The sequence below is a fragment of the Ambystoma mexicanum genome, chromosome 9 (assembly GCF_040938575.1).
Source record: "Ambystoma mexicanum isolate Mex_15411 chromosome 9, UKY_AmexF1_1, whole genome shotgun sequence".
NCBI classification, from domain to species: Eukaryota; Metazoa; Chordata; class Amphibia; order Caudata; family Ambystomatidae; genus Ambystoma; species Ambystoma mexicanum.
In genome coordinates, this window is record NC_090931.1 from 33,933,924 (window position 1) to 33,954,571 (window position 20,648).

Here is a 20,648-nt window from a genome sequence, read left to right on the forward strand (position 1 = left end):
CCGACACACACCCCCACCCCTGCATCTCAACATACACACAAAATCCAAACATTCATACACATCCGACACACCCGACACACACCCCAACCCGCATCTCAACTTACACACAAAATACATTCAAACACAAACATTCATACACATCCAACACACACCCCCATCTCAACATACACACAAAATACATTCAAACACAAAATTCATACACATCCGACACACACACCACCCCCCCGCAACATACACACACAAACACAAAGCAAAACAAACCCGACACACAAACACAAACAGACCACTTACCGGAGACGTGCTGGAAGGCAGGCAGATAAGCGGCAGGTAAGCTGGAAAGCTGGAATCGCACTACGACTGGCGTGGTCGAAGGCTGAAATGCCTTCCTGCATCAAGCCTTATGGACCACGCCAGCCATAGTGCTGGCCCTCCATTGGTGCAGCACACACGCATTATGTGGCTCGTAGGAGCGACGTGATGCGTGTGTGTGCTGAGCCAATGAGGGCCAGTGTTTTCACCGGCCCGGAAGACAAAGACTTTCCTAATGGAGGGTGGCCGCAGGCCGCCCTCCATTAGGAAAGTCTTTGTGCCTCGCGGGCCGGTCAAAAGGGCATGGCGGGCCGCAACTGGCCCGCGGGCCGTATGTTGTGCACCCATGCTGTAGACCATCAACACAACCATAAAAGGATTCAATGCAATCAAGGAAGAGTTAAGGGCGATTCGACTAATGAATCTCCAGAACAGATGTCCTTGACATGATCACAGCTATCGATGGAGGCGTTTGTGCAAAAATCGGAGAATCATGTTGCACATTTACACCATCTCACGATGACGAAAATGGAACCTTAACAGAGGCCATAGGTATGCTGACAAAACTACAGAATCAGAAGATTGATGAAGCTGACGACAACAGTTGGTTTGGATCACTATTTTCATGGGTCCCACAATGGATGGCAGATGCATTCAAATTCCTAGGAGCCCTGCTAGTGATGATACTGCTCGGATTCTGTGTTATCAAGATAATAATATCTCAGTGCCAGAAAACTGCAACAACAAAAAAAAGCCATAGGGATGAAGCTCATGATTGATGTCGAGTCAGGATGGAAGCCCAAGGACCAGACCGATGGAGAAATAAGAGACTTTGTGAAAGCCACCATTTATGCACCAGAAGGAACAAAGTTTCGATATCCAAGGAAACATAGAAATTATGTGAGAAGGTGGATATCTATTGCAGTCCAAGTGGACAATGTCAATTAAGGACATGGAACAAAGATGAGCATGTAAGAACAGCAGGATGCTTGAAGGGAGTAATAAAGATATGGACCCCCAAAGAGATATTTCTTCAGACCTCTATGTCTGGACCCAGAGGATGAAGTAAAGGTGGACACAAAGTAGGAAGTGAAAGTGGTCGATGAATCGCCCACAGGGGGGTGGGTGTAGAGGAGATACCAAGCACGATTTGCACTCCTATTGCCCATTTTGAAGTACCAGGAACATTTACGCCGAAATATGTAACGTATGATGAGCAAATAAACCAGCAGAGAGCCGCAGTGGGGCTCTGTCCAGTACCTATCAGAAGAACAGCACCTGTTGAAGTACCAACACCTAAGAAAACCTAAGGTACCCATTGAAAAAAAAACATATCGACAAATGAGACAGAATGACGACCGTCAGAATGCAATACCTTAAGACGCCAAGAAGATATTAAAAGACGAATGGTGACATCATAAGAACCTGAACTGACTCACATATAGAAGAGATAACGACCTGAGAATGATGGAGACGAAACACCACGGACAAGTGACATCCTAAGCCTCAAGTGAAGGAATTGATGTCAAAATGTCAGAAAAGTGAGCCATAAGCACGATGAAGAGGTTCAGTTAGTTTAAACGTATACATATGCACAGTAACCGCAAGAAGTACAGAAATTGAGAGGCTTGCTTATGCTTAATAGTAAGATAGATGTGGCAAGCGCCACCTATACATATCTACCTCAAAAGGAGCACTTTCTATAAGTATACTTCCACTATGCGCAAGAGCAGAATCAACCAAAGGTTACTCAAGGTCTCAAGAAAAGAGCTTTGCAGCAAAGAAATCGAGAATTAAAGAAGGAGAGAAACTCAGACAAAGTTAATCATGCCAAGAAGCCATGGTCGTATCGGCTGAAATAGCCCAACAGTGGATACAATTAATGAGAAGAAGAACAGTATCCAGTTCAGAAAGGTCAAGATAAGCCACAGATGGCAAGACGACTGGCAGAATTAAATCTAATACATGGAATTGCATGAAGAATAGGACGATTTCATGGTGTCGGAATCACGTGACCAAGAAAGCAGAAGGGATGAGAATTTCACACCTACGCATGGACTCTTGCCATGCCCAGATGTTTTAAACTTTTCCAGACCAAGAAGCAGACTCAAGGCCAACCACAAAGAAATAATTGACACATGACCACTAAAGTGATGATTGATTGTAACAAAAATTTGGAGGGAAGCTGGGGGTGCAGACAAACTCCCTGTACCTGGCCGGCTATTCTGCACGCTGCTAAGCAAGTGGAAACTTATGAGTGGAGTTGACGCCAACCCAATCATAGTGGACCATGTAATCTAGGGTCCTATAGTTAGTAGAACCAATGAGACGTCATACTTTTACCGACGGTTACACTAGCCATTTTTGAAGGAAGGGCTCAGATGCCCCACCTGACATTTATCCAATCCCCTCTCCTCGTTACCATATAGAGATATAGTGCCTATATTAAAGTTACCTTCCTAGAACCAACCAAGTTGCATGCTAAGTTTTAAGCGTTGCACATCAGTGATGACGAGTTTTTGGTATAAATGTTTTTTTTCTGAACTTAATTGGAGTTGAAGCGAGAAGGAAGATCGAGCGATTGCTGATATTCATGAACTCCCCGTTTTTTGTACTTGTCATTAAACGGACTCCCTTTGCCAAACTATTGAGTTGTCATTATTGATGTGATGCGAGAGTATTAATCTGCATCCCCATCCATCTCAAGGGTGCTGGTGCTCATCTTAAAGTGCTGTTGGAAAACCCCCAGTCCTATGGGCCAGCTGGGGTCCCTACTGCACACTGTGGATCTGCCCCCCAGTGAGGCGATTGTGGGAACAGGTTTTTCAGATAATGAGTGACATAAGGGAAAGGGTGGAGCCACACCCAGGGATGGCCTTACTAGGGGACACCAGAGGGGCCTTGCATCATGTAAGAAGGTTAGTAGGGCTACTACTACTATTGGCTAAGAGGAGAGTGGCAACGGTGTGGGGCGGGCTTCATGGTCCTGTGGTGAACAGGTGGAAGGACCATATTCTTTGTTGTAACGAGATGGAAACGGAATACAGCAGACTGGTGTACCCCTGTGCCAGACCCAAGGACATATGGGACCCATACAAACACTATCTGATCGCACAAGCACAACACCCGGCATCAGATCTTGAGGGGGACCAATCGTAAATGTAAATTGAATGAGGACCTGGTGGACGGAGGGACTATTCCTGTCGGGAGGCACATGTTCATGGTAGGAGGAGGTTCTTGTGATAAGGGAGCAATGCCGCTGGGAGAGTCATGTGAATGGAGGAATCATATGACTAACATGCTGCTCTACTTTGTTTAGGTGTTGGAATGTGTACAAATTGAAATGGAGATGTAACGGTCAATGTATGCGGGGAGATTGGAGGGGAGGCAATCCACTGAACCACTGTAATTTGTGTTTTTGATGATGAAAATAATAACGTTTTTTTTTTTTAAAGTGAGTGCAAGCATAGGTTGGGACCCAGAAGAAATTTGGTTTTGGACTTGCGGACATAGACAGCCCTTAGAAGGATCAGCTGAGGGAATACTCCCCTTAGAGTTAGGGCCAAGTAGGCATTACACCAACCCCACAAAGTTTGATGATAGAGGTTTTCAAACTGTTACTTTTGATTCTGTGTCTCTCTTGCTACTAGGCCTGTCTCACATCACCCAGAAGAGAAAAGGGGGAAGAAGAGAGGAGAAAAAATCAAGATGATCAATGAAATCAGCAGCCAAGCCCAGAGGGCAGAAAACAACAAGAAGCCAAATAGGAAGGGGATTGGAAAACAAGGAAATAAGGATGCAAAGGCTGGAAGACCAGGAGGAGAAAGTAAAAGAGTCCAATAGGAATTCAAAAGAATCCCAGTACCTCCACCACGCCTAGACAAGCGAGAGCTACAAGAGAGCCGAGTGGAGGAGGTATGAAATGACGCTGGGGTAGAGGAATTATCAGGGGTAATCCAGGCTTCTGTTAAGCAGAGGGAATTTAGATTATAGTGAAATAATAAATCAAGAATAGAGTGGGACTCTTTGCAGAGCAAGTAAGCATTAAGAAGACCAAACTGGAACAGAGATAAGGCGTCAGGCGAGGAATAGAAGGGAGAGAAAGTTTACGGGTGCAATGCAACAACTGGCCGAGGGAAGGAACAATGGGAGAGCTTAGATGGAACAGGGTTAGGCATGAAGAGAATAATGAATAAAAGAATAAAGGAAGGTTGGAGGAATGGCAGATTGTGCATGATCCGGTGCAGAGGATGGCAGCTCCGATATCCCAGACAGGGGCACAGACAGCCGAGGACAGCTGGAACAGGTAGGCAGTGCACAGACGCTGTGGCCTGCAACAAAACAGCATTCTTTAGAGGTTCACATGTGTGTCCAATCCTATAAAACAGTTCCACTTGCAACAGAACGCTTGCTTCGTAAGGCCTATCCATGTATACATGCCAGTTCGAATGTGTGTGCTCCTCAACTCCCATCCGTGAACCGATGCTTTTCAACCCCACCTTCCTCAGCTGCACACAGTTCTCCATAGACCTTTTAATGGTCCTATGTTACTTAAACATCAAAGACCTCAAAATGCAACGATGTTCACTCCATATCACATCGCTGCCGAAGAACTTCAACAAAGTTGTGTTTCCTCCCAAGACATAGGCTAAGCATGCATGAAAAAAAGCACATCTACTCTCTTGACTGTCCTCATTTTGCTAACATTTCACTCCTTCAGACATCAGACTCACAGACTTGAATACAGTCTCAATTTGTCCACTCCTCACTAGTCGGAAAGTTTAATGAAGTCTCAGCTATCTTCAGGAACCTTCAACATGCAAGGGGCAGGTTTGAAACCAGAGGCAGGGGCTGCCCCTTTTCTATTAAACACACTAAGACCGGCACGTCCAGAGACAGTAGAAAGTTCTATTACAGTTTACAATCCTGTTCAGTGGCAGGGATGGGCCGGTCCACACATGATCACAGAGTCAACACCAGGCAACGATAGTCCAATATGTTCTTACGCATTGTGTGGCCTATCTCCGAGAAGGAGTAATAATTCATAATTTAAAATAGAAAGTCAGCTCTCCGCCCCTTTCCTCCATTATCCCTCCCCCATGAACTTGCTCTGAGGCATGAAGAACAAGCACAGGACAGCCTTGCTTTGCACAGGTTTGTCTACAAAGCAAGGATGATGCGTGTCCAAGTACATATTAATTGGAAAAAGAGATCCGCTTTCACGCAGAAGATTCATGATTCAAAGAAGATGAAGGATAACCTCACCAGAAACTGCCGGTTCCATTGCATTCCCTATGGATGTCTCAAAAAAGTTCATTCAGCAATTTCCAAATGCAGATCCAGTTTCGGTGACAATCAATAGTAGTGATTTTAAAATGTCCAATCAAATAAAGTGCAAAGTGAAGTGGTGCACACCAACGCTTCCAGTTTACGAGAGCATGTTTGGAATGATGGATCCAATCCATGGAACAATGTGGATCTCTTGCTGAGCCCACAAACCACACCATGGAAGGCGTACACTCAAAAGCCTACAGTTCAAACCCTCAAACCCTAGCAAGAGGAAGTCGCCCTGCAACACCAGCACAGGAAGTTGGTGTGGGACGAAGGTGGGGTGAGGAGGCAAAACCTGGTATCCTTTTCATTACACACAAGTGTTGCCTTCATCCATGTGAATGTAACAATCTCCATGTAGAACTAGGACAAGACTGAAGAAGCGATCCATCCCACAGGTTCAATTCTGCAAGAGGTTCCGGGCCACGATCATCCGCATCACTTCATTTGTACCTGCGATGGAAGCAAGCGTTGAAGTTATTAACAGGAACAGCCCTCCTTTGCTTTAAACTACATCACAATTAGAGCACCACAAATAAAGAAACCAGTGGTAAGGATTTGGATTATGGTGTGCAGCTATTCCTTTAACAACATCACTCAAGGGGTGGGAAGCAAGTGAAAGAGAGGGAGGTGCAGGGAATGGGGGCAGCAAGAGACAGCGACAGGCGAGAGGAAGCCAGTGTACATATCGTTGGCTGACTGAGCAATACCCCAGTTCACCTCATCTTCCTCTCACCTGGTCCACAGCCACGGTCAGTTGATGGGCCCCCCGCAGGAGATGGAGACAGCAGGTGAGCTTTGCCCGGACTGGCCTCCTTCCTGGCCAGTCCCTGTAGTTTGGGCTTGAGCTGCTCTTTGTTAGGGGGACCATCTTCATCCACAGAGGTCTTGGTCACTGAAACACCATCTCCCAATTTAAACTTCTTGTGTCCTGTTGGGTTTGCACCATCCCGTACCTGTCTCCTGCCTCCTTATAGTCCTGCCTTGGAATGACCTGGACGCCCAGAACCTCATTGGTCTCTCTAGCTAGACCGCACCACCTCAGCTCCAGCAACGATATCTCCTCCTCTAGCTCTTTCTGCTCCGTCATAGGTGTTAAGGGTCCCCACATCCTTTCTCGTCCTCGTGCTTTGGCTTAATGGAACCTCTCACCTAAAGTTCCCACCATTCTATCGCCTGCAAATAGGCCACCCCCTACCATTCTCCTCCAACTCATCACCTCCTCTTCCAACGGAGGATACATTTCTTAACCGACTACACTCTCAAACAATTCTTCTCCCCTCAAGCCCTCTCCTTTTATTCCAGCCTCCTCAAATCTCCCTCCAGCTCTTCCCTCCTCTCTTCTTTCATGCCATTCTCTGACAAACTCCTTCAATGCTGCAGGTTTGGGTCTTGTCAAAGAGCTGGATTAGCCATTTGGGCAGTCTTTCTGTATGGGAAGGAGCCACCCAGAGACTCAGAGTTAGGGTCATCTCCCTTCCCTTGGGTTGACCACTGACAGGGTGGGGGCTAGGAGGTTTATAAAAGGTCTGCAATTACAAAAGTGACAAGCAAGTCCAGAAGGGGGTAGTTGCATGCTCTTTATTACTGCTCAAGTTACTGTCTGGCAAGACCAGGGTCTGCCTCCAAGTAAGGTCTAGGATTCTGTAATGTTTGGTATGGGTTAGGGCGTAGACTACCATCTCCTTTTGGTGATCTGGGGAGCATTGGGTGAAACAGACAAGTGAAACTTAAGGACCAGGGCGCAGAAGTAAGGCTCTGACACAAAAGGTGGCATAGTTTTGGTTATAAACTTATCAACCAGCAAAAGGGTTGAGGAAAATGCCTCCCTGTTCCTAAAGCTAAGAGGAGTTTGCCTGCCTCAAAGAAATCTATGGAAACATTAGGATATCAAACAGTCACTGCCATGTCCAAAAACCCTGCTTCTGACCCCAACACTACTAACTTAAATCTAACGTGCAAGGACGTAGTTTTCCCAGAACTTAAAGTGGTAATGACAGTTCTTGTAAACTAAAAAGTTCCCAATGTCACAATAAAAGAAATTTTCCTTTTGCACAGTTTATAATTCCAATGCTCATGGGATAGGCTCCTTCCCCCTGGATTCCTTCTGGTTCTACTTTGGGATCTTGTAGCCTCCTGATGTGCTTCCCTTTGTATTTTACCAGCTTGGTGTACTCTCCTGCTAAGCATATGGTTTCTTTTGGGCTGTGTTTTTCTCAGGGTCCCAGACCATCTGATTCTCTTGCTCTCATATGGTTGCGCGTCTCAGACTCGCAATGCGCTGTCGCATTAGCTTGGTTTACTCTCCTGCCAAGCACGTTTCCTTCTGTACTATCTGTAAGGGTGTCCTCACTTCTCCCCATTGGTCCTCGTCTCAGGTGGCCAGGGATCTCGATCCTGGGGGTGGTTATGTGAGGGAGGATCACCTGGCTGAAGGAAACTTGGGGAGTGGGCATCTTTGGGTGAGACATGGTATCCCCTTTCCTTTCCCTTGTCAAAGTAAACCCTCTAGTCCCCATGCCTTTATAGGCTACACTATCAGTCTTTGTCGCTTTCTTCCACCCAAAACGTCCCACAGACGGTTCACCTTAATACTGGGACGGGGAGAAAACAACCGGGAGTCATGCACAATTCCATTCATTGAAACTCCCCTAAACACCACGTTGGTACTGAGACGAGGAAGTTGACCTTGGAGGAGTTCAGCTGTAATAGACAGGCATGTCCAACAAATAGGTTTTACCATGGTCAACCGCCCAGCACAACGTGACAGACGGCCTGGAGAGAAGGACGAGGCCTGGAGAAGAGGAGCAGGCTTGAGAGAAGCCATGTCGAACAGCAGTGCGAAAAAGACGCAGAGGCTGGCCGTCAGAGGGTCCAATACCCTGCTGTTTCCCCTACCAGGAGCTGTGGGGCACCAAAACCTCCAGATCGCTGCAAGTCTCAGAGAGCAAGCGTTGCCTTCAGTAGCTCCTGCTGGGGAAGAGCGGAGCTATGCGCTGAAGAAATCCAGAACGGCAAACGCTGCTCGCTGTGGGCTCCCGCAACAGGAAGGCAGACTGAAGCAAAGCCGGGAAGTGAAGCTGAGAAACCCGAAGCAGCTGCCGCATACTACCAGTGAGTGAAAAGAAGCCAACACTTGTACCGGGCGCTCCGGGGATGGGAAAAGAGCGTGCATGAATGCTGAACAAGCTGAAAATTGTTATAAGTACCATGGAAGGCCAAAGCAAATATATATTGAATACCACACAAGCTGCAAGCTATTACAAGAGGTTTTGAAAGTTGAAATAAGTAACATTGAATAACGAAGTGACAAAGACATTAAGGGTATATTTGGAGACCGTATAGAACAAAATCAAGTGATGAGCACTTATGAAGGAAATTAAAGCGTGGTGATACTAATGGGAATTACCATGGAATGAGATGAGCAAGCCACACGTGGTGGAGAAGCCAAAAAGCTAGCATGAAGGATATGAAATGAGAGTGGAAGCCACAAGTGGTGGCCAAGACAAAAGATTGCCAATAAAGATATGAGTCGGAAAACTGAGCATTGGGAAAATATAAAGGAACTCAAGTAACTACAGGTTACGAGAGAGAAAGCCTGTGTTGGCCAAAGCCAGAGGAAAACAGAAAGCATAATGAAGTGCGTAGGGGCTTCGGTTGCGTGACCTGTAATGGGTGGACCATGTGGTCTGACAACTGTGCCTAGCCCGAGTGACCCCTTCTTGGAGTAAGCCAAGGACAGCAAATGTAAAGAAGTTTGTTTTTGGCAACAGTTGTTGAAGTGAACTGAAAATGAAAAAACAGGGCCATCTATGTGAACTACTGAACAGCTCAGATGACCAAAATGTTTGAACTGGTATCGTTTTGAAATCTGGAAGAATTGAACTCTTGGGAAAGGGAACGCAGAGACCTTTTTAGAACTGTTCTGAATTTGGGGAAAGGGGAAGCTAAGTACAAGCCAAGAGCTGGAAGAAGCTTGGAACTTTATGTTTGAACACTGTTCCTTTTGCGGTTGACATCCCTACACATTGTAGACAGATATGAGAGCAAGTATAGGTTTTGGACACAGACAGACTTGATTTGATCTCAGGGACGGAGACTAACGTTTTCTTTAGGCAGGGAAATCCCACCTTAAACTCCATTCTGACAGACAAATAAAGCTTTTGCGTAGAAAGTTGAATTTGTTGTCTGTATCTCGCTTCATTATGCCTTCACATGTCTCCGTTTCTCTCAGGGTCCCAGGCCTCCGATTCTGTGGCTCTCATATAGGTGCAGGCTCCAGACTTGCAACAATGTCTCTTGCCTGCTAGGTTTACTCTTCTGTCAAGCATAAAAAGGCTTTTTCCTTTCCCTCGTGTTCCTGGGGTGCCAGACCCTCTTATCTTGTTCTCTGCAGTTCTTGCCCCGCTCCTCCTGGACCTCTAGCACCTCTGGGTCTGCCTGTGTACTTGTTTGTGTGGTTCACGCCTTCCGAACACCAGTTCTCCGCTGTGAGGCTCTGGCAGCATTCAGGTGTTCTCTCACGTCAGCGCTTCCACTAGTCGATTCCGCTTTGTCAGCCTGGACCTTCCGTCTCTGGCGGCATTTGGGTTCTCCTTGTCGGCAGCTGCTGCTGCTCTGCCAGTCGCTGCTCCCTTCTCGAGCTGTGCTCTTGCTTTCCGGCTGCTTGCTGGACTTTGGGACACCCGGAGGGTTGTTCGGGAGCGTACAAAGTAGCTCCTTCTCCATGTACCACCTTCCTGCTCCCGTTCACCAACATGCACGGTGTCTCCTGCTGCAATCCCCTGTTCGCTGGGTCGGCATCTCTCGGGTTTCCTCTTCTGAGGATGGCTCTCTCCATGTTGGCTTCCGTCTGCCATTTTGTATTTCCTTTGACCAATCAAATGCCGTGAGAGACTGGACCGTTCACGACAGTGCTCCGGAGTGAGCCTCATACACCTGGCCATCTCCACAGTACTTGTATTGGAGCAATATGGAAAGCAGTTTGTATTTTCAGGGCCGCTAGTCAGGTTTGACATACTAGGTTGGTTAACCTTGCAATAACAGACATTGGCCCTAGTTGGAAGGAGAGTTTGGTTGGGTAAAGAGGGAGGGTCTAAAATAGCTGAGATATACTGTATTCACAGGGAGTGGTCATTCCCTAATCCCATAAGGGGCTTCCTCTCCCTTGGGATTCTTCCCTGGCCCATCACCCCCCCAGAGGGACTATTGTACTGTGGACGCACCAACCTGGCACCATGAGAAAGGTCTCCCTAAGGGACGACATTCACATATTCGTCACAACACTTGTATCCTTGTGGTCTCCCCCCCCCACCCCAACCCCCGCCCCCACCCCATAGGTCCTTTGTTGTCCTGGGTCTGTTCCCCAGACATGTGCTGTCCTTTCCCATTGAGGATGGACATTTCCTGCGGTGGCTTGTCTGTTCTCCCAGCTCACATCTGTCCCCATTTGGCTGCCGAAGATAAGTTAGTGAACAAGTGGCCATGATCTCCAGGCCCGCAGGGTGTGACACTTCCCTTGTGGGTCCCTGCAGTATGGCCGGGTCGGATTCTTGGCTTTGGCTCAGAGACACTTCTCTTTATGTCAGGTGCGTCAGCACTGTGGCTGTGCCAGTTCGTTCCTCCGCCAAGTCCCCAGCAGGATTGGTGAGCTCCCACTGCTTTCCCAGCCTTGAAGCCATCAGTTTCCAGGCCATGCCCTGCAGTGCTTCTTTCCTCCCGACTTTGGAGAACACCACACTAGGTAGCATTTACCAACATGGTGCTGCTCCTCGCCGGGACTTGGACCCATGTCCTGACATGGTCCTATAATTACCCCCTGGGGGAAGCTGCACATTTATAGGGGCGGTGAGGGAGCAACATTCCTAGCTGCCCCATGCCTTCTAGTGGAAACCCAGCTGGGATGGTCTAGTGGTCCCCCAAACCTCCAGCGTGCATTAGTCGGTGCTTGCTACCAGCCCCGTTGTACCGCCCCCGCCCCTGCTTAGGGTCGGCATTGGACAAAGAAGGGCTGAATGTGCAGGAAGCAAGGTTGAGATGGGAGAGCAGCCACAGGAAAAGCAGAGGTGTGAGGGCGGGGAAAAACAAGGGCGGGATGACAGCAAGAGAAGAGAAGGCAGGGAGTGGCGGGGACAGAGGAGAAGCAGAGGCATCAGTAGCAAATGAACGAGAGACTAAATGTTCAGAGCCTGGGGAGATGAAGCATAAGGGGGGGAAACACGCAGCAGCAGCAGCAGCACACCGAGAGGACCGGGCAACACCACAAGCAGCGCCGCAGTGGCAGGCTCACCTTCCAATATTTGGTGCACTCTGCAGTCTCGTACAAACTGTTGCACCGCGTAGTCCTTCAGGTAGCCATAGCCCCCATGCATCTGCAGGGCCTCGTTACAGATCTAAGAGACAGAGCTTTCATCAACTACTATGAATGCGGACTGGACACTACATGAAGACAACACATATGCAAGGCAAGATTACACAGGAAGTAGCCCAGGGAAGTCATCGCAATGATGGCGATCCTTCTCCAACCACTCATTGCCAGCTTCAGAGACCCAACAGCTGCTTGGACAAAACCTAGTGTTTTTACATGACCCAGTAGATGCCCAACCTGACACGTTTCTGTAAATGACTAGGTTTGATGGCAGTATACAGATTGATGTTAATAATGAACGCCTTGAACGATTGGTCAGGTGGCCCAGGCTCCATCCTGCTCTTAACAGCAACGTCTGTGGGGCTCCGCAGTGTTCACACCTACCCATTGTGGTTACTCAGGACTTGCAAGACATATAAGCGGACGCCAGTCACCGGCTTACACTTAAGGAGGACAGATTTGGAAGAAACATTCTCCCAAAAAAGGTTTGTCCAGGCTCCTCCAAAAATAAATAAATAAAAAGTGGAAAAAGAAAAGGAAAAAAACAAAACCACCACATGTGGTTTTCGGCATAGTCCAATTAATTTTCCCATACAGAAAAAGTGCTTTGATTGCTCACCCGTATTGCAAAACAGGGGTTGTTGGGGGAGAAGGAAGGGGGCACAAAGCCTTTTTTAGCGGTTTGGGGGTAAATCTGTCAAGTAGCTTTTTAAAATATTCACTGGAGAAGGGGCACCCGAAAAACGTGCAAACATCTTCCGTGGGGCTTTGCTTTGTGTTTGCTGGATGCACGTGATTCCTGCAGTAACACAGAGGGTAGATGAAAAGGAAAAGAGCTCAAAATTATATTTGGAGGAAAAATAATGCATTCGTAGCAGTCTACGGTGGAGAGGCGGAAACTGTACTGTACTGCACTTCTCCTCTCCCTTCCCCCTACCCTGCACTTGCGCGGTCTGAATGACACCTGGCCTAGTAGGATCGCTGTCTGTCCTCGCTCTGTCTCCCCCCCCCCCCCCCTGCCTCGTCACGCCTTGAAACACTGGTGTATAGGCGCGTCATAAATGCCATATCATATCACATCAAAGGGGACCACATGTGACGTGGGGGAGTTTAGGGCGGGCTGGGGAGCCTGTTTGGGGGAGGTGTGGATAACAGGTTTAGCTTATTGGGGGGAAACCCCCAAGAATTTCGTGAGATTCCCATGGTAATGGGGCAGTGTGCAATCGGAAAGGTCACATGAACTGAAGAGCGAGTGGGAGAGGGTAATGGGGGTGGGTAATGGGAGAGGTCCAGGGAGATAAAACACAAGGCCAAGGGGGGGGGAGGGGCAAGAGTAAGGGGGGGCAAGGGGGAGACGCATGGCTGTCAGGGAGTAGGGGGAAGACTTGAGCGGTTGGTTTCCTGTTACCTTACAGCAGGAACGGGGCATACTCTATATGCCGGCGGGAAGGATTATGGGGAATGACTTCTGAGGGAAAAGAGGACTCCGGCAAAGGAGCTATGAAAGTGCAAGAAATTATTGCTGGCATAAAAAGAGGGGGGGGGGAGGGAATCCATAGTCTTTGGACCACCGAGACGTATCACAGACGTGGGATCAGAATTACACGGGAGGGGGGCTGATATAGGTCTTTTTTCTCCAATTGATGAGATCTGGTTAGGTACCAGGTCAGAGTGTGGCCCTCAGCAGGTAGGCCAGGAGACTGGTCATGACCAAAGGCAATTGGCAGTGGCCTCCCCCTTTTAAAATCATTGGTGCAACATGGACTGTGGTCTGGGCCAAAGGCCATGGCCAGTGGGCGCGGTACTACAAATCTTTGAACCTCAAAGCCCACGAGCAGATCCACACTGCCACAGAAGGGATTCAGAATGACATCCTGGGGCCCATCACTTCCCACATTCGCTCATTTTCAAGGATTTTGCTGCGATAAATCAGATCACCTTAACTCTGTTAACTAAAGTTATTTGCACTGTATATATAGTGCCGATCAATTTAACCCCATCAACTGTAAACCATTAAAAATATGTACGTGAATCAATGCTTCACCACCTGTGACCCAACTCCAAGCATCCTGTAGTGCTTACTGTACAGGATGTCCACGCATCCTGTAGTGCTTTCTGTCCACGCATCCTGTAGTGCTTTCTGTCCACGCATCCTGTAGTGCTTACTGTCCACGCATCCTGTAGTGCTTACTGTCCTATGGGATTTTATTTTTGGAGCCCAGGGGCTTAAAAATCCCAATAAGCGATGCAGCTACGAATCCCGTCCCTGAAGGCTTACAAACAACGGGCCTGTAACCATACCTTTTCAGGTCTCTGCGGACCTTGACATTAAAGACCCAGCATGCAACACTTCTGAATGGCTCTAGGAATTTGAACCCAAAGTGCATGCACTACTTCAAGTTACTCCTAGTGTTTCCATTGCACGCGGAGCCTCAGAGCCAAGCTCCACCAGTAGCCTCCGGTCTGCCTCCTTCCCTGCCAGTGGGGACCTGTTCTCCTCCTCCCGTGCAGTGGGGCCTTGCTCGGTGGGGCAGGGTCTCCAATCTCCAGCTGGTTTGGTGCGTGTTCATCTCCGCTTCTGGGCAGAAGACCTTCTCACGACTCGACAGGGATACGGTATCTGGGGCACTTGCTGGGCTTCTAGTGCTGTGCCCTTTTCTAGCACGTCTCAGGCCAGATTCTCAGCGGCATCTCTCTCTGCCAGGCAGCCAGTGTTCCTCCTCCTCACACCCTGCCTGGTCCAACTCCCCGGAGATGCACCCCCCTGGTGTGCAGGAGAGCATTCGCCCTCGCATCAGCCCTTCTGTCTGCATCACATGTCCATGGACAGGAAAGCTGCACTCGTGCTGCGCAGGGCACTGCACGTCCGTGATTGTTAGTTTAAGATAAAATGAACATGTACAACCTTTTCACCCCTGGATAATCCAATCTCCCCCGAAAGGCACAAAGATCTACAACATTCAACAGAGCAGATAAGCACCCCCTCCCCTGGACCTAGCTCACCGTGAAGCATTCCTCCGTGGCAAAAAGCTTTGCCATGGCACAAAGCGCTGCAGCGTCACTGCGCCCATCCTGCAGAGCTTGCGCCGCAGTCCGCACCATCAACCGGGATGCCACCAGACGGGTGCCCATCTCTGCCAACTTAAACTGCAGGTACTGTGGATTAAAAGGAGAACAGATCAGATCCCTTCAGCAATTGTCTAGCTTAACCGGAAGCCGGTTGCCTATGCCCTTTATGGGCGAATGCCCTCCCAACCACGCACGCACGCACGCACTCACGCACTCACCACACAACTTCATCCAACAATGAAAGCCCTCTAGAACAACATGCCCCAGTACTGAATAGCTCTACTAGAGCAAGAGAGGACCCGACCAGGGATGAGGCTTAAGCAGTAGCTATGGGGTGAGTGCCCCAAAAAAGGCATAAGCAGCCCAAGAGTTCTGGCATGGCTAACCATACAGAAAAGAGGCTAGGGTGATAGGGTGTGCAGGGTTAAAGAGCAGTGTGCGAGCAGTGGCATAGGGTGCAATTCCAGAAGCTACAGCAGGGCGAGGTCATCGAGCAGTCAGTCACCTGATTATTAGACAGAGGCTCCCCAAATTGTTTTCGGACATTGAGGTGATCGCGTGCCAGGAGAATCGATGCATATGCAGCGCCCAGAGAGCAGGAGGCTGAAGGGAGGGGGACAGACATGGTCAGTGGTTTCCAACAGACTCACAGTGGAGATCATAGCATGCACCCCCCCCTCCCCCACTCCCCACACAAGCCGCATGACTCACCAATGTTTATCCTGCCGCCATTCAGACCCCGCATGGCGATGCTGAACCCCTGACCTTCCGACCCAATCAGGTTGGTGACGGGCACCGCACAGTCCTCGAATATGACTGCTCGTGTTGGCTGCGAGTTCCACCCCATCTGTGAAAGAGAAGAGCAGAGGGGCATGTGATGGGCCCAAAGCAGAGGGGCGTGTGATGGGCCCCAAGCAGAGGGTCGTGTGATGGGCCCCTTCTATGAAAGAGAAGAGCAGAGGGGCGTGTGATGGGCCCCAAGCAGAGGGGCGTGTGATGGGCCCCTTCTATGAAAGAGAAGAGCAGAGGGGCATGTGATGGGCCCCATCTGTGAAAGAGAAGAGCAGAGGGGCATGTGATGGGGCCCAAAGCAGAGGGGCGTGTGATGGGCCCAAAGCAGAGGGGCGTGTGATGGGCCCCATCTGTGAAAGAGAAGAGCAGAGGGGCGTGTGATGGGCCCCAAGCAGAGGGGCGTGTGATGGGCCCCTTCTATGAAAGAGAAGAGCAGAGGGGCATGTGATGGGCCCCAAGCAGAGGGGCGTGTGATGGGCCCCTTATATGAAAGAGAAGAGCAGAGGGGCATTTGATGGGCCCTAAGCAGAGGGTCGTGTGATGGGCCCCTTCTATGAAAGAGAAGAGCAGAGGGGCATGTGATGGGCCCAAAGCAGAGGGGCGTGTGATGGGCCCCAAGCAGAGGGTCGTGTGATGGGCCCCTTCTATGAAAGAGAAGAGCAGAGGGGCGTGTGATGGGCCCCAAGCAGAGGGGCGTGTGATGGGCCCCTTCTATGAAAGAGAAGAGCAGAGGGGCATGTGATGGGCCCCATCTGTGAAAGAGAAGAGCAGAGGGGCATGTGATGGGCCCAAAGCAGAGGGGCGTGTGATGGGCCCAAAGCAGAGGGGCGTGTGATGGGCCCCATCTGTGAAAGAGAAGAGCAGAGGGGCGTGTGATGGGCCCCAAGCAGAGGGGCGTGTGATGGGCCCCTTCTATGAAAGAGAAGAGCAGAGGGGCATGTGATGGGCCCCAAGCAGAGGGGCGTGTGATGGGCCCCTTCTATGAAAGAGAAGAGCAGAGGGGCATTTGATGGGCCCTAAGCAGAGGGTCGTGTGATGGGCCCCTTCTATGAAAGAGAAGAGCAGAGGGGCATGTGATGGGCCTCAAGCAGAGGGGCGTGTGATGGGCCCCTTCTATGAAAGAGAAGAGCAGAGGGGCATGTGATGGGCCCCAAGCAGAGGGGCGTGTGATGGGCCCCTTCTATGAAAGAGAAGAGCAGAGGGGCATGTGATGGGCCCCAAGCAGAGGGGCGTGTGATGGGCCCCTTCTATGAAAGAGAAGAGCAGAGGGGCGTGTGATGGGCCCCCTCTGTGAAAGAGAAGAGCAGAGGGGCGTGTGATGGGCCCCAAGCAGAGGGGCGTGTGATGGGCCCCCTCTGTGAAAGAGAAGAGCAGAGGGGCGTGTGATGGGCCCCATCTGTGAAAGAGAAGAGCAGATGGGCGTGTGATGGGCCCCCTCTGTGAAAGAGAAGAGCAGAGGGGCGTGTGATGGGCCCCAAGCAGAGGGGCGTGTGATGGGCCCCATCTGTGAAAGAGAAGAGCAGAGGGGCGTGTGATGGGCCCCTTCTGTAAAGAGAAGAGCAGAGGGGCGTGTGATGGGTGCCTGCGATCCGGCGAGCGGGCAGTGCACGGCAGGAGGGCGTTTGCATTGCCACACGAGGCATGAACATGTGGCTACTTCTAGTCTGGGTGGGCCACTCGCAGGCCAGATGCTGACCGCACCCATGGGGCAGCCGACAGAGCCGACTCTGCCCTTCATCCCAAGTGCCACACCTTGGCTAATAAGCAGAGCCAGAACGGCAAGAGACCCATGGTCTGCGGGGGCAAGGGAGACACCAGGATATGTATTCTCAGGACGAGGGGCGGGAACTCCCCCCACTTACTCAAAGGGCTGGGGTGGGTGCAGCCCTTCACGAGGGCGACTAATGATGGCAATGTGTGGGATGGGCACAGATAGAATTTGATCACATTGAACATGTCTAAGTGAAGTGGATGGGGGGCACCAGTCATATTTGTGGAGTCTTGGGAGGTGGACTACTCGCACTGGTGACCAGGGGACTCCCCATAATACTGGGCATGTGTTGTGTCACTTCTTCCAGACATGGGGGCGCATTCGCTTCTCTCAGGATAGTAGGTCCACTTTCTAGGGCGGCCTCGGAACATTTCCCACTCTTTATTCTAGGTGCCTAGGGTAGGGCCTTCCTTCCGGCTGGCTGATGTGATACAGCCGGGGGATGGGGACCCCCCCTCTCAGCCTGGGGTGGGAGGGCCACCAGTGTCGCAGCCAGAGCCATTCCTACCCCAGAGGAGAAAGGTGGTAGTAGAGAGGACCCCAGTTTCTTTCCCCTCCAACGGTACCTACACACGCTAGAGGATGCCCAGTTCCTTTCCCACGGTACCTACACGCGCTAGAGGATGCCCAGTTACTTTCCCCTCCAGGGGTACCTACACGCGCTAGAGGATGCCCAGTTCCTTTCCCCTCCAGGGGTACCTACACGGGCTAGAGGATGCCCAGTTCCTTTCCCCTCCAGCGGTACCTACACGCGCTAGAGGATGCCCAGTTCCTTTCCCCTCCAGGGGTACCTACACGCACTAGAGGATGCCCAGTTCCTTTCCCCCACTGGTACCTATACGCGCTAGAGGATGCCCAGTTCCTTTCCGCTTCAGGGGTACCTACACACGCTAGAGGATGCCCAGTTCTTTTCCCCTCCAGCGGTCCCCACACGCGCTAGAGGATGCCCAGTTCCTTTCCCCTCCAGGGGTACCTACACGCACTAGAGGATGCCCAGTTCCTTTCCGCTTCAGGGGTACCTACACACGCTACAGGATGCCCATTTCCTTTCCCCTCCAGCGGTACCTGCACGTGCTAGAGGACGCGCTAGAGGACGCCCAGTTCCTTTCCGCTTCAGGGGTACCTACACACGCTAGAGGATGCCCAGTTCCTTTCCGCTTCAGGGGTACCTACACATGCTAGAGGATGCCCAGTTCCTTTCCGCTTCAGGGGTACCTACACATGCTAGAGGATGCCCAGTTCCTTTCCCCTCCAGCGGTACGTACCTACACGCGCTAGAGGATGCCCAGTTCCTTTCCTCTCCAGCAGTACCTACACGCGCTAGAGGACGCCCAGTTCCTTTCCCCTCCAGGGGTACCTACACGCGCTAGAGGATGCCCAGTTTCTTTCCGCTTCAGGGGTACCTACACACGCTAGAGGATGCCCAGTTCCTTTCCCCTCCAGTGGTACCTACACGCGCTAGAGGATGCCCAGTTCCTTTCCCCTCCAGCGGTACCTACACGCGCTAGAGGATGCCCAGTTCCTTTACCTTCCAGGGGTACCTACACGCGCTAGAGGATGCCCAGTTCCTTTCTGCTTCAGGGGTACCTACACACGCTAGAGGATGCCCAGTTCCTTTCCCCTCCACCGGTCCCCACAAGCGCTAGAGGATGCCCAGTTCCTTTCCCCTCCAGGGGTACCTACACGCACTAGAGGATGCCCAGTTCCTTTCCGCTTCAGGGGTACCTACACACGCTACAGGATGCCCATTTCCTTTCCCCTCCAGCGGTACCTGCACGTGCTAGAGGACGCGCTAGAGGACGCCCAGTTCCTTTCCCCTCCAGGGGTACCTACACGCGCTAGAAGATGCCCAGTTCCTTTCCCCTCCAGGGGTATCTACACACGCTAGAGGATGCCCAGTTCCTTTCCGCTTCAGGGGTACCTACACACGCTAGAGAATCCCCAGTTCCTTTCCCCTCCAGGGGTACCTACACGCGCTAGAGGATGCCCAGTTCCTTTCCCCTCCAGCGGTACCTACACGCGCTAGAGGATGCCCAGTTCCTTTCCCCTCCAGCGGTACCCACGCGCGCTAGAGGATGCCCAGTTCCTTTCCGCTTCAGGGGTACCTACACGCGCTAGAGGATGCCCAGTTCCTTTCCGCTTCAGGGGTACCTACACATGCTAGAGGATGCCCAGTTCCTTTCCGCTTCAGGGGTACCTACACATGCTAGAGGATGCCCAGTTCCTTTCCCCTCCAACGGTACGTACCTACACGCGCTAGAGGATGCCCAGTTCCTTTCCTCTCCAGCAGTGCCTACACGCGCTAGAGGACGCCCAGTTTCTTTCCGCTTCAGGGGTACCTACACACGCTAGAGGATGCCCAGTTCCTTTCCCCTCCAGCGGTACCTACACGCGCTAGAGGATGCCCAGTTCCTTTCCCTTCCAGGGGTACCTACACGCGCTAGAGGATGCCCAGTTCCTTTCCGCTTCAGGGGTAACTACACATGCTACAGGATGCCCATTTCCTTTCCCCTCCAGCGGTACCTGCACGTGCTAGAGGACGTGCTAGAGGACGCCCAGTTCCTTTCCCCTCCAGCGGTACCTGCACGTGCTAGAAGATGGCCAGTTCCTTTCCCCTCCAACGGTACCTACACGCGCTAGAGGATGCCCAGTTCCTTTCCTCTCCAGCGGTACCTACACGCGCTAGAGGACGCCTAGTTCTTTTCCCCTCCAGGGGTACCTACACGCGCTAGAGGATGCCCAGTTCCTTTCCGCTTCAGGGGCACCTACACACGCTAGAGGATGCCCAGTTCCTTTCCCCTCCAGCAGTACCTACACGCACTAGAGGATGCCCAGTTCCTTTCCGCTTCAGGGGTACCTACACACGCTAGAGGATGCCCAGTTCCTTTCCGCTTCAGGGGTACCTACACACGCTAGAGGATGCCCAGTTCCTTTCCCCTCCAGCGGTACGTACCTACACGCGCTAGAGGATGCCCAATTCCTTTCCTCTCCAGCAGTACCTACACGCGC

The 20,648-nt window shown here is 51.0% G+C and overlaps 1 protein-coding gene across 1 annotated transcript in view; it reads right to left on the bottom strand.

The window, feature by feature from the left end:
• Window positions 1-5,058: 5,058 nt before the first annotated feature.
• ACAD8 (acyl-CoA dehydrogenase family member 8) overlaps window positions 5,059-20,648 on the bottom strand; it is a 54,906-nt gene continuing 39,316 nt past the window's right edge. The window contains exons 7-11 of the mRNA XM_069614111.1: window positions 15,788-15,923; window positions 15,582-15,679; window positions 15,011-15,163; window positions 11,930-12,032; window positions 5,059-6,093 (exon numbers count right to left, since the gene is read on the bottom strand). Coding sequence (XP_069470212.1) covers window positions 6,041-6,093; window positions 11,930-12,032; window positions 15,011-15,163; window positions 15,582-15,679; window positions 15,788-15,923 — 543 coding nt within the window. The 3' untranslated portion in view covers window positions 5,059-6,040. The remainder of the gene's footprint in view (window positions 6,094-11,929; window positions 12,033-15,010; window positions 15,164-15,581; window positions 15,680-15,787; window positions 15,924-20,648) is intronic.